This window comes from Bidens hawaiensis, unplaced genomic scaffold (genome assembly GCF_021521415.1).
Source record: "Bidens hawaiensis isolate Kalapana, Puna unplaced genomic scaffold, B.hawaiensis_p1.1 tig00021988_1, whole genome shotgun sequence".
Taxonomy (NCBI): domain Eukaryota; kingdom Viridiplantae; phylum Streptophyta; class Magnoliopsida; order Asterales; family Asteraceae; genus Bidens; species Bidens hawaiensis.
In genome coordinates, this window is record NW_027493402.1 from 355957 (window position 1) to 371591 (window position 15635).

At 34.5% G+C, this 15635-nt stretch overlaps 2 protein-coding genes across 3 annotated transcripts in view; both read left to right on the forward strand.

Annotated features, from left to right (window-relative positions):
• LOC143564327 (purple acid phosphatase 8-like) overlaps positions 1–4331 on the forward strand; it is a 100948-nt gene extending 96617 nt beyond the window's left edge. For both annotated transcript variants that reach the window (XM_077051638.1, XM_077051637.1), the window contains 6 exons: positions 1798–1954; positions 2041–2148; positions 2971–3095; positions 3550–3678; positions 3921–3988; positions 4076–4331. In XM_077051638.1, the coding sequence (XP_076907753.1) occupies positions 1798–1954; positions 2041–2148; positions 2971–3095; positions 3550–3678; positions 3921–3988; positions 4076–4289 (801 nt within the window). In that variant the 3' untranslated portion in view covers positions 4290–4331. The remainder of the gene's footprint in view (positions 1–1797; positions 1955–2040; positions 2149–2970; positions 3096–3549; positions 3679–3920; positions 3989–4075) is intronic.
• A 5890-nt stretch (positions 4332–10221) lies between these two features.
• On the forward strand, positions 10222–15327 carry LOC143564328 (uncharacterized). The gene is made up of 10 exons (XM_077051639.1): positions 10222–10449; positions 11163–11219; positions 11316–11539; positions 11638–11755; positions 12293–12379; positions 12475–12601; positions 13666–14102; positions 14202–14371; positions 14760–14852; positions 14958–15327. The coding sequence occupies exons 2-10, from the start codon at positions 11199–11201 to the stop codon at positions 15067–15069; spliced, it is 1389 nt and encodes a 462-aa protein (XP_076907754.1). The 5' UTR covers positions 10222–10449; positions 11163–11198; the 3' UTR covers positions 15070–15327.
• The last annotated feature ends 308 nt before the right edge of the window (positions 15328–15635 follow it).

Genomic DNA, 15635 nt, shown 5'->3' on the forward strand with positions numbered 1-15635 from the left:
GTCCATTATTAATAATAAGATAAGATTATAACGTCCAATACGAGAGCAAACTAAACGAAATTGAATGAAAGTTTATTTTTCAACAATCAACATTAAATTACGAATGTATTTGTAGTATAAATAATAATTATATAACTATAATATATTAATTTAGAAAAAAGTTATGTTTAATGTTTATTAAGATGTCATGGGTTGTATAAAAGTATTTATATTTATACAACCCATGACATCTTATTCAACATGAACATAACTTTTTTTAAATTAATATATTAAAGTTGTATACATATGATTATTATTTATACTATAAATACATACGTAATTTAAACTTGATTGATGAAAAATAAACTTTCATTCAATTTTGTTTAGTGTGCTCTCGTATTGGACGCTAATAATGTTATGTTATTATTATTAATGGACAAAAAGGTTATTATTAATAGACAAAAAGAAATGCTTTTATACAACCCATGGCATCTTATTCAACATAAACATAATTTTTTTAAATTAATATATTAAAGTCGTGCATACGTTTATTATTTTTATTTTGTCTCTCAAATAATTAAAATCGTTGAACTGAAATAAGTATCGGTGTGACATCAAATTAAACGACGTATAATCAAATATTTTGAATCTTGTATCATTTAACGGATTTTAAATTCATGGTTTACTCGATTTGTCAAAAGTCGATACATTTTTAACAACTTTTCCATTAAAAAACTTCCTTTTTAGTTAAGTTGCTAGCTTATGTTAATATCTTTGCCCATATCATATCAATCAATATTTAAACGTTAAGGTACTTGTTAACTTATGGCTCATACTTAATAAAAATATACTATAAAAACTAATTAAAAATCTTATTATTTAGTTATATTGCATCAATTTTTGCAAGAAACGAATATTGAGATCTCAAGGAATGTTCGTTATCGATAGAAAGCATATTCTTTGTAATAATAACAAAGCCAGCCACTACACCGGAATATGCTTTTCTTTATTCTTATGCTAGTAGATGTACTCAATCCTCAATTTTTTGCTTTACCCTACCAAATTATTTGGTCCATATATTTGTATAATACGAGGATATTGTTGTTATAAACAATAAAATTTCATTGATTTGTATTTCAAAAATATCAATAAAATTAAAAAGTCTAATAAAAATAAGTGACTAGTAAAACTGTAGAGAAAATAAATGTAAATACTAAATTAACCGAATAACTTATAGCCTAACGGTATCTAGGGGTGTTATAAAAGTCATCAAGTATTGAAGGTTTGAGTACTATATTAGACGATCATGTAACTTTGGGAGTAGTCTTAGTGAGTGTGTTACTTAGTCTTTAAAAAAAATATTAACTCACCAATGCTAATATAATCAAAACGGCACTTACTTAAACCATGCGTAGTCAAAACTCTTCACGTATAGGCGTTGTAAGACACGTAACATCCCTGCCAACAATGAAGAGTTTTGCAAAAAATGATGTAGTGGGAAAAAACATACAACTCTCCTACAAAAATTACATGTTTCCCCTTTCTCTCCCTTCACACACACAAATTTATCAAAACTCGAGCCGATCTTACGTTGTGTACAAAACACAGCTTCGAAAACACTGAATGAAAAAGCCAAGTGGGGCGGTGTACCCCCGGCATTTTGAAGCCACTACGGATGGCCTGCATAAATAACTATTTTATTTATGCTTACACTATTTTACATTTTTTGAATTAGTAATTATTGTTACTTTATTGTTTTTTTTTTAATCTAATTATTATATTTGTACTTGGCTGATCTAACTTTACGTTATGATTAAGATGGGAAAAGTAGGAGAAAAAATAGACGCCGATTTCATTATATCCACCGGAGACAACTTTTACGAGGATGGACTAGCAGATGAAGAAGATTCACAATTCGAGGAGTCGTTTACTCAAGTATATACAGCAACCAGTTTGCAAAAACAATGGTACTCTGGTAAGATATTTATTGTGATCCATAAACATAAGTACAAATATGTTTTATTTGACACGTCTAATGTTGTTTATTTCTTTATGTTCTAGTGTTGGGAAATCATGATTATAGGGGCAATGTCTTGGCACAATTGAGTCCAATCCTATCACAAAAAGACAGTAAATGGCTTTGTCTTCGATCATTTATTGTAAATTCAGGTACATCGTTACTTTAATATTTATGAACATAACAAGTACTACTTTATATAAGAGACTGAGTGATGCACACGTGTAGGATCCAAAATAATATAATATAATATATACAAAAATAAAAATAACATGAGTATGATTGAAAATAATAATCACATGGTTATTTTATTTCATATTGTTTTAGTGTTTGTAATTGTTATTAAAAAAAACCTTTTAATACCAATCACTGTAGAGCACTCACTTTATTAATGAAATATATGAGATTTAAACCTCACTATCACCAATTTATATAAGAGATATGATGGATGATCCTGGCTTGCCAGGCTCCGAGTCCTGATCTCACTCGGTTTTACCTGCTCCTCGCTGTCGTGCCGTTTGGCGGGCGTGAGGGTTGGGTTTTATCTGGGGAATCCCTCAATAGGTGGACCGCTAGGGGCTCCATCCGTTCGGATTCTTGGCCGGCTCGGGTTACCTTTAGCCAATGAAGGCCGCGTACGAAGTTCCCAGCGTTACTTATTTGGTCATTCCAAAAAAAAGTCGGTAAAGACAAATTACTCTGAAATAATATGATTTTATTTTAAAAGACACTTGTGATTATATAGTTTTTTAGACAAATAAATTGTTCTAATATATAACCTTATATTAATAATTTCAGTCAACATATTTTTTACTGAATTAGAAATTGCAAGATGTTTTAAAGTGAAACATCTCCACTTATCTAATATTTTATGTTTGCTTTTAAGTTGGATAAATACATGAAGTACACGTAACATCTACCACTATCTAGTATTTATATTCATTTTGATATATAACATGATATTGTTTAATCAGGCATTGTGGAGTTTTTCTTCATTGATACGACACCGTTTCAAGATCATTATTTCACGGAAAAGAAACATGATTACGACTGGAGTGGCGTGCTTCCTAGGGAAGAATATCTTTCAAATCTTTTGAAGGTATGAAGAAAGAAGACAATTTCAATCTCGTCTGTTTACTTTCTTGCTAGGCAGCGTTAAAAAAACATTTTTATCATCTAGTTACCAAACAACAAAATGATTTTCTTTTCGCATGAAAATGGTTAATATGGCGAGGTTCGAGTTAGCTGAGACGACATGAAACACTCTTTTTTGTTATTATTTCAAAATTCTAAAATTATTATATGCAATTGGTAACATGTTGCATTTAATTAGTGTACTCTTTGTAATCTAAGTGAGACATTATAACTTGGGTAAATTGAATATTTTAATTCAACTCAAAATCCCAATTCCCAAATAGCAAACATAGGCCCAGTTGTAAATTTGTTTGGGCTTTCTTTTTTTCCAATTGGGTTTGGGCCTTAGAGATTCAGTGTCAAAAATAAAAGGGTACCATCCAAATATAATATGGGCTTTTGTTGTATATATAATATAGGAGGTTGATATGGCCCTTGAAGAATCAAGTGCCACGTGGAAGATAGTGATTGGCCATCATACAATTTTCAGTGCCGGTTCTCATGGAAACACTCAAGAGCTTATTGACCAACTTTTACCTATCCTTGAGGTATGTATATAATCATCCCATCAAATTGGGGTATGTATATGGTACACAGAACGGTTATGTAACTGTATAACTTTACTGTTTTTCTATATTTCGCTATATATTTTTAACATACGTTTGAATTATATAGTTTCAGTGATTTCTTTTATAATTAAAACTAATTCTATCCAAACACCCCCTTAATATGTATATGCACATATATAACTATATGTAATGCTAACTACTTATAACAAATAATTTTGAAGGCAAGGGAAGTAGATCTTTACATAAACGGACATGATCATTGCTTGCAACACATTAGCAGTGAAAATAGGTAACTAATTCAAGTATTTAGTTTCTTCATATTTTTCTTCTTTGGGTTAAAAGAACATTTTAAAATGATATTGACTTTCGCGTGTAGTCAACTCCAATTTCTAACAAGCGGAGGTGGGTCAAAGGCATGGCGAGGTGAGATCAACCAATGGAACCCGAATGAAATGAAGTTATACTACGATGGTCAAGGTTTCATGACACTCCGAGTAACCGAAGATGAAATCGGTGTGGCTTTCTATGATTTGTTTGGTGAAATCATCCACACTTGGAGTAACTCAAAGCACACACACATGGATTCATAAGATGGTGAAAGATCTATAGATGGTTACATTATTATTTAATCAAGTGGATATGATGGATTGATCGTGATATTCTATGATGAATGGGCATATTGAGGTTATAATAGCTACAAATAATTATTATAACATATTTATACCATTTGAAGCTGGCAGAAGCCCACTTCTTTGGACTTGTACTGCTGTACATTGTGTTTGGGCCCATAGTATTTGGGACGTATTGTTAATTAAAGTATTCCATCTCTCGATGATTTATAAAAAGTTATTCTTAATTAGCTTAAATTATTTAGTTTAAATTTATCATTTAAAATATAACATCACCAGATTTAGGAACTACGATCCTCAGGCTATTTGTCGTAGAGCCGTTATGCAGCCTTAAGGGGTGATGTGACCACCCCTTACGCCAGTTAGGTACACCGTGTCGCGGCGAGCAACAACATGGTAACGAGCATGATAATACATGGTGGGTCCACCAACTAACAACTAATAATAAAAAATATTCTTTATTTCGTTCATCATCATAACTTGCTAGTTTATTACCCATATCGCCTTAGTTAACGGAGGAGCTAGTTAAAGTCCTACTGCCTACCTGGAAGCCTTTTTTACATAAGCTTTCGGGTATTATCAACGTCTATGCTTTTATTTATTATTATTATAACTAATTTTAAGTGTATTTTGTTTTTTTACAACTTTTAAGATGTACCATTTTATACAATTCCAATTAGGTTATTGTGATTTGCGACTGTTATGTATGATCGAATGTGGTTACGTGCTATGAAGTGCGCGGGTAAATGTCCTAGTTTGTTATAGAACTGAAAAAATATGATGGGTGTTTGGCAGTATGTTTCTGTTAAACGTGTCCAACACTAAATCAGATTCAAGACTCCTAGAATCTTGAAGAATAATTAATATAATAATTAGTTTATAATTATTGGATAAGTTAGTCTTGTTTTATTTAATCATATTTGTGTTGGATTCAAATTGTGTATTTGAGTTAGTATATGATTAGTCATGTATAGGTTTTATATAAGCCGTACATTGTATTAGTAATTATTAAGTTTTTCTCGTTAGTCGTTTTCTTAATAAAAAAGTCGATCGTGTGTTGATCAAATCTCGTGTTCGTGTTCTTGATTCACCCGCTAAAAGTTTAACAAGTGGTATCAGAGACTAGGGCTCGTATCGCAAGCGGTATGAAGATCGGAGGCAGCCTCCGCCGGCAGGTTTGTCCGTCGGTGGAGGGCAAGGGTGAAGAGCGATTTTGAGAGTCGTTTTTTGAGAAGGATCGAGCAGCCACTCACGGGGCTGCTAGGCGGTGCTTGAGTGAAGACGTAAAAAAAAAGAGTGTTGCTCGTCTACATTAAAGTTTGATGGTTGTGTGTCAATCAAGTTTTGTCCATCGAAGTTTAATTGTTTGATCCTATCTTGGTTTTAGTGTTGGTCCGTGGAATAAAGAAAGAAAAATAACAAGGAATCTAATGGAGGAGTTGCATGTTTGTTCTTAGCCGCCATAGTGGAATTATTAAAGATTTGCATGATTTTTTTTCTTGTTCGTAAAACTCAGAACAAGAAAAGAAAAATATCCTGGTCAAGCTCTTTAGGTTTCGATGCCGTGAGGTTCGATCAAAGGTGTGTCCGAAACGCGATAAGTTTTTTTTAAGGTGTGTCCGTGTTTTGATCGAGGTAAGTTCCCGATCGAACAAAGGTGTGCCCCGGTTTTGATCGAGGTGAGTAAATTTCGGATCGAAGGTGTGTCCGGTGTTTCGGTCGTGAACGAGTTGCGACCTGTTTGTAGGGGTTAGTGATTCAACCGATCGAAGACGAAGGGAAACGAAGACCGACTGTTTTAGTTTGTTTAAAACAGAGAACCGGATCGAAGATGTCCAGGTTTCGATTGATCGCCGAAAGTTTCCGATCGAAAGTGTGTCCGTGTTTCGATCGCAGTAGGTTTCCGATCAAACGGATCCAGTTTCCGGTAGTAGTTGACAACGGGTCAGAGGTTGTTTCGGCGTTTCGAGTAACAATGGAAACGACTGTCATATAGGGACATCGTGCACGAACGTTTAGGTTCGACTTTGAGAACAAACCAATGACGGTGAGGGTTGTCACCATGTGTTACCAGCTGTTACAAGGTGGTTCGGGTCCGCCAACGGAGTGCAACAAGGTTGTGTGTCAACTTATTTTTGGTGTGAGTTGAAGGTTTCGGTGGTGACGTACCATGACCGTGTGTTAGGATGGTTAGATCTCCGTATGTCGGTATTGTCAACTTATTTTTGGTGTGAGTTGAAGGTTTCGGTGGTGACGTACCATGACCGTGTGTTAGGATGGTTAGATCTCCGTATGTCGGTATTGTTAAATCTCCGTGTGTCAAGCAATGATGTTGTGCCATGATCGTGTGTCGGTATGGTTAAATCTCCGTGTGTCGGAAAGATAAAATCTCCGTGTCGGGGTAGTTTAGTGTGTTGGATCGCAATCCCAAGTGGTAGTGATATCGGACTGTCTAAACGGGACAACAACATCATATGTTTGGGTCCGGTTTCGGGACCACATCAAGGCGTATGATAAGGTTGTTTAGAGGTGAGTTGAATATGTCGTAGATCTTGTATAGATTAAGGAGTAACCGATCAGACACAAATTCTAAGTTCGTGTGAAGACGTGTGATGAATCCACGAATCAAGTCCAAAGAGATACGAGTGTTGTGGGTCGTCAAAGACCTTAAAGGAACAAGTATGAATCTAGAGGGAGTGTTGAAATTCAACATTTGAGTCGATGACAGAAGACGTGCCTGTTGTGTTGAGTCGCGGGTTGTTTCGAGTTGAGGTGCTTCGTGTGTGTCACGGTTAGAAGAAGTTTGGTGTTGAGAGGGAGTGTTAAACGTGTCCAACACCAAATCAGATTCAAGACTCCTAGAATCTTGGAGAATAATTAATATAATAATTAGTTTATAATTATTGGATTAGTTAGTCTTGTTTTATTTAATCATATTTGTGTTGGATTCAAATTGTGTATTTAAGTTAGTATAGAATTAGTCATGTATAGGTTCTATATAAGCCGTACATTGTATTAGTAATTATTAAGTTTTTCCCGTTAGTCGTTTTCTTAATAAAAGAGTCGATCATGTGTTGATCAAATCTCGTGTTCGTGTTCTTGATTCACCCGCTAAAAGTTAATAGTTTCAACTGTGGAGCAGGAGCCAAACTAGAAAGATCTCTAACTCTCGTGAAGTGTAAGAAAATTACAAATGACTTCTCACTTTATTCCTCTCGTCATGTCTTGCAAATGAATGTTTATTTTATGGCCCCACACACAAAAGAAAAAAAAAAGAAAAAAGAAAGAAAGAAAAGGTTTTATCCAATTTGTTCTATTATTTTATTTTTATATGTAATAAACAGTTACAATTGAATTGCTTGACCAAGTAGATATGAAAGTAAAGTATAAGGAAGTTGCTTGTAAAGCATCTTGTCTCATTCTTTAAAACCTTTATCGGGTCTTTGTTCACTTACATGTGTATCAATATTTCAACTCTAACCGTATTATTTCAAACTCTACTTTATCAATATTTCGTTCACTTTAACTTCATTAAGATAATTCATAGCCCGTTGTGAAATGATAATCAACGAGAACACGAACACGTAAGCTATTAGTTAAATGCACATATACTTTTAAGACTTGTCGAGCCTATTTGTTGCTTTAGAAAATAAACGAATTAGCATACTTGAAAATGGGTAAAGGTGTTATTCTCATGTTCTCCACATGAAACATGTGGTTACACCAATAACATGTACAGTAAAAGAAAAATGGATTGAGTGTGAAATGGTCAAGAATCACTTAGATATATACAAACTTGTGAAATCGTTGGCACTCTTTTGGGGTAATATGGACCTACCGATTTCTGAACTTAACATGACATATTTGTATCTCCGATTTAAAGAAAAAAAAAGTAACTACAAATCTAAGTAACTATTAATGACATATCAGATGATTATATAAGTACAACCAACTGGTCACAAACTTATACCTTTAATTGTTTTTTAATTTTTTTTTTTTACATTTTACATTATTAGGGTCCGAGTGCTAAAAGGACTGAACTAGTTTAGTTAACCTAACTAATTTTGATTGCCCATAAGACCATGGGGTATACTCTAACACATCTTAATTCCACATAAGCTTCACATCACTTATTTTTTCCTTTTCACTCTATATCATCCAAAAAAGAAATGGTTTAACCCCCCATTTAACACATAATTAATATAACAAATCAATTAGTAATTAATACATAATTAATGCATATTGTTCATTTTAACCCGTTAAAAGCATAACCCATTGGTCATTTTAACACACTTAACACAAGTGAGGAGTGGTTTAATCCATCTTTAAAGTGCCATGTCACTTTAACCTATGTATGGGTTAGAGTATACCCCATAGCCTAACTATATACCTATATATAACCGAGTTAACCTAACTAGTATTTAAACCAACGTTGATATTATCTTTCATTAACTACTATGTTATACGATATACGTCAAAAAGGTTTTGTTATACCTTTTTTGTAAGTAATATATTTTTTTGACACTATTTAGGACTACCCCAATACCCGAGTAAATCTTTTTAAGATAGAATGTCAATCATCTATACTAATTTTGACGCTTCGGACTTGACTCGCTCAAAAACATCATCAAGGAAGAAACTCACCACCAATGGCGGATCTAAAACACGATTTCAGCGGTAACGCGATTTTTTTAAAACCGTACATTAAGAAAAAAATTCTTTTACCTGTTTCGTGAGTACGGGCTCCCGGTTACATGTTACGCACGCCTTGAGCCTTGTTTCACATTACACATGTGCCGACGCTGGGTTACTCGTTTGGTGCATACTGACGCCAGGTTACCAATTTGGTGCGTAATGGCGCCCTGTTGCCTGTTTCGCATGTATCGTCATTGATAATACGTTTCACGCGTGCCTTAGCTCGATTACTAAAGTTGGGGTTTTAAGTTTTAATAAATTTTTTCTAGAAAAGCAACTCTTATATACCTAGTCGAACATGTAGCTAGAACCAATAGTATAGCCAAAACACAAAACAACATAACAACAAAGACTAAACTAGACTAGAAAGGTGAAATGTGAAGCTTTAGGCTTTTAGTTAAATAGTAGCCTTTTAATCATTTTGAGCTTTTAAAATAAAAAGTGAAGTTTTAGGCCTTTTGAATTCTTTTTAGGGTTAGCAATGTAGCAATGATAATTTATGAGATAATGTAATACATAAAATGTAAAGTCTTTATCAATGTGGTGTAGTGGTAAAGAGTTTGGGTTTTTCAATGTAGACCCAAGTTCAATTCTTATTTGCAACATTTTTGGGGACATGCGTGACTCAATGAAGGAAGACAAGAGATCTTTGTGATTTTCAGTTCGATCCTAAAGACATTCGGATTTTACCACCAGTGGGCCTTCAGGCGAATGTGTTTTCCCCGGAACTGGAGATAACTTGGAGGCGCTTAAGGGCTCCGTAAGGCTGGGTTGGGTCAGCTGGCGGTGACCTTAAACCATTGGGTCACCCACCCTGTACGGAGTATCTAGGCATTCTATGTTTGTTCGTCGTTCAAAAAAAATAATAAAATGTAAAAGAAAATTAAAATTTACACTTCGTTTGAAAAGTTGAGGGGTAGCGAATGATGCTTCTCCCTTCAAGCTACATCCCTCCCTACTCACCACTATTGATAAATACCTTTAAGTCATGTTTCAAACCTGAGACATACGACCTTAGCTCTTAACCATCACTCAAATACTATTAAAATTTGATCTATCTGACCGAAGCAATAGTTGGATTTACCGATTGAAATTAGCTTGAATCCACCAACGTCAAAGCCGAAATCTTTAAGGGTCGTATTTGCAACTCAACGAAACCCAAAACTTTTATCTGCACGTATATAAAAGACTCCAAACAGGGGTGTGTGACAAAACGAAACAACCATGCTGTAATAATAATAATAATATTATTAATATTTCACCGGAGACCCATTTCCAGATTCTTCTTCACCACCACCGGATTACTTCCATCATCCAATCAATCACCTTCCATTCAGATTACCCCTACACAATCCGATCAATCCACTACCAAAAACCAAGCCAATCCATTCCAGAAGCTTCAAATCGGACGGTAATTAGGGTTCCTGTGAGTTCCTCTTTCAATTGAACTAATTTGTTCGGTTTTTTTCCGATTTGAATCCGACTCATTACGTATTATGTTCTAGTTTCATGAATTTGATCTGGGTTTGGTTACTTGTTGAGTTATTGATTGTTAATTTGGTATAAAGTGTTGGTTTCATAAAGATTGATTTTTTAGGGGTTTTTTTCGGATTTGAATCCGACCCATTTCATAATATGTTCTAATTTTATGAAATTGATCTGGGTTTGTTGAATTGATAAGTTATTGATTGTCAATTTTGTATAAAGTGTTGGTTTCATAAAGGTTGGATTTTTAGGGTTTTTTTCGGATTTGAATCCGACCCATTTCGTAATATGTTCTAATTTAATGAAATTGATCTGGGTTTGGTGAATTGATGAGTTATTGATTGTCAATTTTGTATAAAGTGTTGGCTTCATAAAGGTTGGATTTTTAGGGGTTTTTTTTTTCGGATTTGAAGCCGACCCATTTCGTAATATGTTCTAATTTGATGAATCTCGTATTCTCATGTGGGTTTGATGAATTGATGAGTTATTGATTTTGTGAAAAAAATTCATTTTAAAAAGGTTGATTTTTTAGGGTTTATTTTGATTTTGTTAATTATTCTTATCAATTGATTTGTCTGGCCTAATTCGAGCAGTTTCACCCGAATTTTGACGTTGAATTGAGATTTATTCAGTGCTTATATGTTATTCTTTCAGGTATTTTGGTAATTATTTTGAAGATATAGTAGCACAATGGCAGAGTATGATTTAGATGTAAGCAACTTTGGAATTCATTTCATTCATTTCTGGTAATTTATTTGTTTATTATGTGTTGAGTTTGCGGTATTGTAAATGGTTACATTTGTGTAGGAATATGAGGATTATGAAGATGAAGGTGGTGAATATGGATATGAAGAAGAAGGTGAAGAATATGAAGAAGTAGAGGAATCGAATCGGTTGCCTACGAAGGAAGAGTTGGATTACCTTGAACTGAGGCAAAAGTTGAAGGAATCTATTAGACAGAAGATGAAAAAGGATCCAAGTTCGAACCTTGCTAGTTCTCGTGAGAAAAATACTAAAATGCCCTATGACAAGTTAGTTTCGTACCTTTTTGGATATTAACTCGTGTTTGATTTACATTGTTTGTTTGATGGTGTAAATGTTAATGCCATTGTTGTGTTACGTGTTGCAGCTTTGGATCGTTTTTTGGGCCTTCGCAGCCTGTTATTGCTCAAAGAGTGATTCAAGAAAGCAAGTCATTGTTGGAGAATCCACATTTGGCAGAAAGAATTACAAAATCTAAGAATGTTGTATGTATTTTCCTTCCTGTTTTATCTTAATCCTTACATTTCGTGTGAGTATATATATATGCCTGTGAAAGGACCTAACGTTTAGTAGTGAACAGTTTGTGAAACGTTCGGATGGAAGTTTGTTTAGTAAATAAACGAATGAACACATGTCTCATTCGTTCGTTTACGACTTTACGTTCATTTTTGTTCGTTAGTTACGTTTGTTTATGCTCGTTAAATACTAATTTTAAGTTTATTTGCCCTTTCAACTTAGTATAGTTTATATAACTTTTATAGGCTCAACACATTGTTCTTCACATTACTTATAACTAGTTTTAGCTTGGTTAGGTTCGATCGTTTATACTGTTAACGAATGAACATAAACGAACACGAACGTGTTCGTTTTCCTAACGAGCGAACATGAACAAGAAAACTTCGTTCGTGTACGTCGTTTGATTGTTTGCTCGGTTAAAGTTAAACGAACGAACACAAACATGCTCTGTTTGTTCAGTTCATTTACAAGCCCAAGTATCTATATATTCTTACCGACTTTTGTAGGAGAACAGGAGTGGTACTGGTTCTTCAACTACATCAGTATCTAAGCCTCGGCCCAATGGGCAACCGCCGCGAAAAGTAGACAATTTTGTAAGTTTTTTTTTATTTTACTAATTTTACTAATGCATTCATTAATCATTATTAACCAACATATTATTTATCATTGTTATTTTCCAACTTTGTAGGCGAAACCAAAAGCAAAAATTGAGAGGCTTAAGAATGCTAGGGATTACTCGTTTTTATTATCCGATGATGCCGAACTCCCGATTCCTCCAAAGAATCCTCCTAAAAGTGTACCCACTTCAAGACCTGGTATGTTGTCCTATATTTGTTTTTTTAGTATTATATGTAGGCTTGTAACCGAATTGAACGAACACGAACAGAGCATGTTTGTCTTTGTTTAGCTTTAACTGAACAAACAAGCGAATACGAACAACTAAACGAATGGGATTTTCTTGTACGCATTCTTTTGTTAAGAAAATGTACGCGTTCGACTTAGGGGTGTGCAAGAAACCGAAAAATCTAAACCGAAAAAACCGAACCGAAACAAAAACCGACGGTTGGTTTTATGTTTTTATAAAAACGAACTAACGGTTTGGTTTTGGTTTTGCATGTAACAATAACCGAAAAAACCGAACCGAACTGAATTCCTAAATTTTATTTTTTTTATATTTTATATTAAATAATTTATTAGAATTTATTAAATACGTAACTCAAATATTTTTGGTAAAATGTACAATAGTCTATTATTTTACAACAAACAAAATTATTTATACCTAAATTCATGATTTTTTTTGCCAACTTTATTTTCGACCTAAGTTTTTCATAATCAAATGGCAAAAACCGGAAAAATCGAATCCGAACCGAAACCAAGACAAAAACCGAAAAACCGAACGGTTTCAAATACTACAAAAATTGAAGTTTTGGTTTTTGATTCGGTTTTAACCAAAAACCTCACCGAACCGCACCGCGCACACCCCTGGCGTTCGTGCTTGTTGATGTTCGTTCGTCAACAATGTAAGACGAATGGTTCACGAACGTAAAGAAACGAAAATAAGTGAGTTAAAATCGGGTTGGGGCTAAAAATTTATTATAACTAGACTAAACTGTAATGGGTCTAAAAAAGTTAAATAAATATGTTAACGCACGTAAACGAAAAACGTAAAGTAATGAACAAAAACGAATGTAAGCGAACGAGACATGCATTCATGTTCGTTCGTTCAATTAAATGAATAGAAACTTTTTTTCGTGTTTGTTCGTTACTAAATAAACAAACTTCTCACCGAGCGGTTCACTAAATGTTTAGTTCATTTACATCCCTAATTATAGGAAGTAAAAGTTTATAAATACTCACATGATCTTTTCATATGCTGAAGAGATGCATTCGTCACAAAGACAACCGAACAATAGTGGCAGAACAGTAATTAATGGTCATTGTGAAGAGCGAAAACCGTTACCTACATCCAGTCAAATGCGACCGAAATCTGGTCACCAAAGTCAACAAAGTCAAAGACCGAGTACTTCCAGTAGGTTAACTTCAACATCAGTAGATCCTAGAAAACAAGTTGGTAGAAATGAAGGAAGCGGACCGGGCCGGCCGAAACCTGCACCCTCGAAAACCGCTGCGGTGGTCAACAAGTCAAAGGCGATCCCGCCACCAGTTTCTAGAGGCTCCATACCTACCGGGCACAAACCTCAACCGTCAAGACCACTACCGCCACCTCACAAGAAACCCGTGGATAACAGACGGGATGATCGGGGGCCTGCCAATGGCAATATTATCAGAAGGCCCGTTATCTCTTCTAAACCTCAGGTGAGCCCGTTTGACCCATACTAGACAAAACATAACCCAAATTGACCCATTCATAGTTTAATAAGTTTGACTTATGTTTGTAATTTGTAAACTGGACAGATAAAGCAACAGCAGCCATCTAGACCGCCAGCTAGACCACCAGCTAGATTGCCAGCTAGACCGCCACCTAGTTCACAACAGAAGGAACGGTTACAGAAACGACCGGCTCGACCATTTGATGACGAGGATGATGATGAGAAGGCCATTAGTATGATCAGAAATATGTTCGGGTATAATATTATTTTATTGAAGCCAAGCGTGAATTTTTATTTTTGAGTTAATTACATTAACGAGGGCATATAGTTTGGTAAAATAACGGATTAAAAAGTAAAATGTGTATCCCGGTTTTCAAATTGTAACATGTTAAAAGTTTTGTTAAGTTTTACAAAATGACGATTTTACCTTTTCGATTTGTTACATAATTGGCATTAAGCATGGGGACTATTTACGTAAAGGGTAAAATCGTCATTTTGCAAAATTTAACGGGATTTTTAACAGAAGATCGTGTTAGATACCAAACCTATTATTTTTGCAAAACCACAGGGACTGTTTATGTAATTAACTGTACTTTTATTTTCTTAGTTAATGCGTTGACTGACTCGTTTATTTTATATGCAGATATAATCCCAATAGATACCGAGGTGTTAACGATGACGACGATAGCGACATGGAGGCCGGTTTTGATGACATCATGATGGAGGAAAGACGCAGGTCAGTAACCGAGTATTTACATTTATAAGTAAACATTCGTTAGAAAAATAGGTAATTACCCAAACTACCCTCGATGAATTTAATTGAAGTTTAATATGTGTTTAGTGCGAAGATTGCGGCTCGAGAAGATGAAGAAGAGCTTAAGAAAATCGAAGAAGAAGAAAGGCGGGAACGGATGAGAAAGGCGGCTAGAAAACGGAAGCTTAACCAGCGATAACAACATTGTTGTAACAATAATAAGCGAGGTCGTTTTCCAGCATTGTTGGGCCCGAATTGGTCCTATGTTTATTCATCAAGACAACCAAGCAATCTTTTTAGTGTTGTTTACAGAGTGTACTTTGTTTTGATTTCTTTTTAACAACCTCAGTTTTTGTCAGCAAGTTTTCTTCCAAACCATAAATTAGTTAAAAGATTATGGTGTTTGTATTGTAATTTTAATTTCATAAATTACAGCCATAGTTTCTATTTCTAAAAACACATTATAATTTTTTTTAAATTAAGTTTTTGTAACTATACTTTGAATCGATGAAACGATCAAACCCGTCATGGTGAAGGTCAAGATTATATGGCACCATCGAGGCATCGATTAGTAGAAACTTAGTAACAGGAATAGGTTTTGCGGTGTCATGGCTTTGACAACTAGTGGGGATCTAAACAACCGTTTGACGATTTGGTTGGGAGTATAACGCTTTACCATCATGATGTCCCGTGGATACTAATACGAAAATAAATGAGGGAAGAAATTAACGTCTTAAATTGGTTTACGGTTTGTTCGAATTATAA

What these genes read in the sequence shown, in the direction of transcription:
- LOC143564328 (XM_077051639.1), top strand. Translation starts at nt 11,199, where the DNA reads ATGGCAGAGTATGATTTAGAT. An exon ending in TGGCAGAGTATGATTTAGAT is followed by an intron (nt 11,220 to 11,315) that starts GTAAGCAACTTT and finishes ACATTTGTGTAG; the next exon opens with GAATATGAGGATTATGAAGA. An exon ending in TTATCTCTTCTAAACCTCAG is followed by an intron (nt 14,103 to 14,201) that starts GTGAGCCCGTTT and finishes TAAACTGGACAG; the next exon opens with ATAAAGCAACAGCAGCCATC.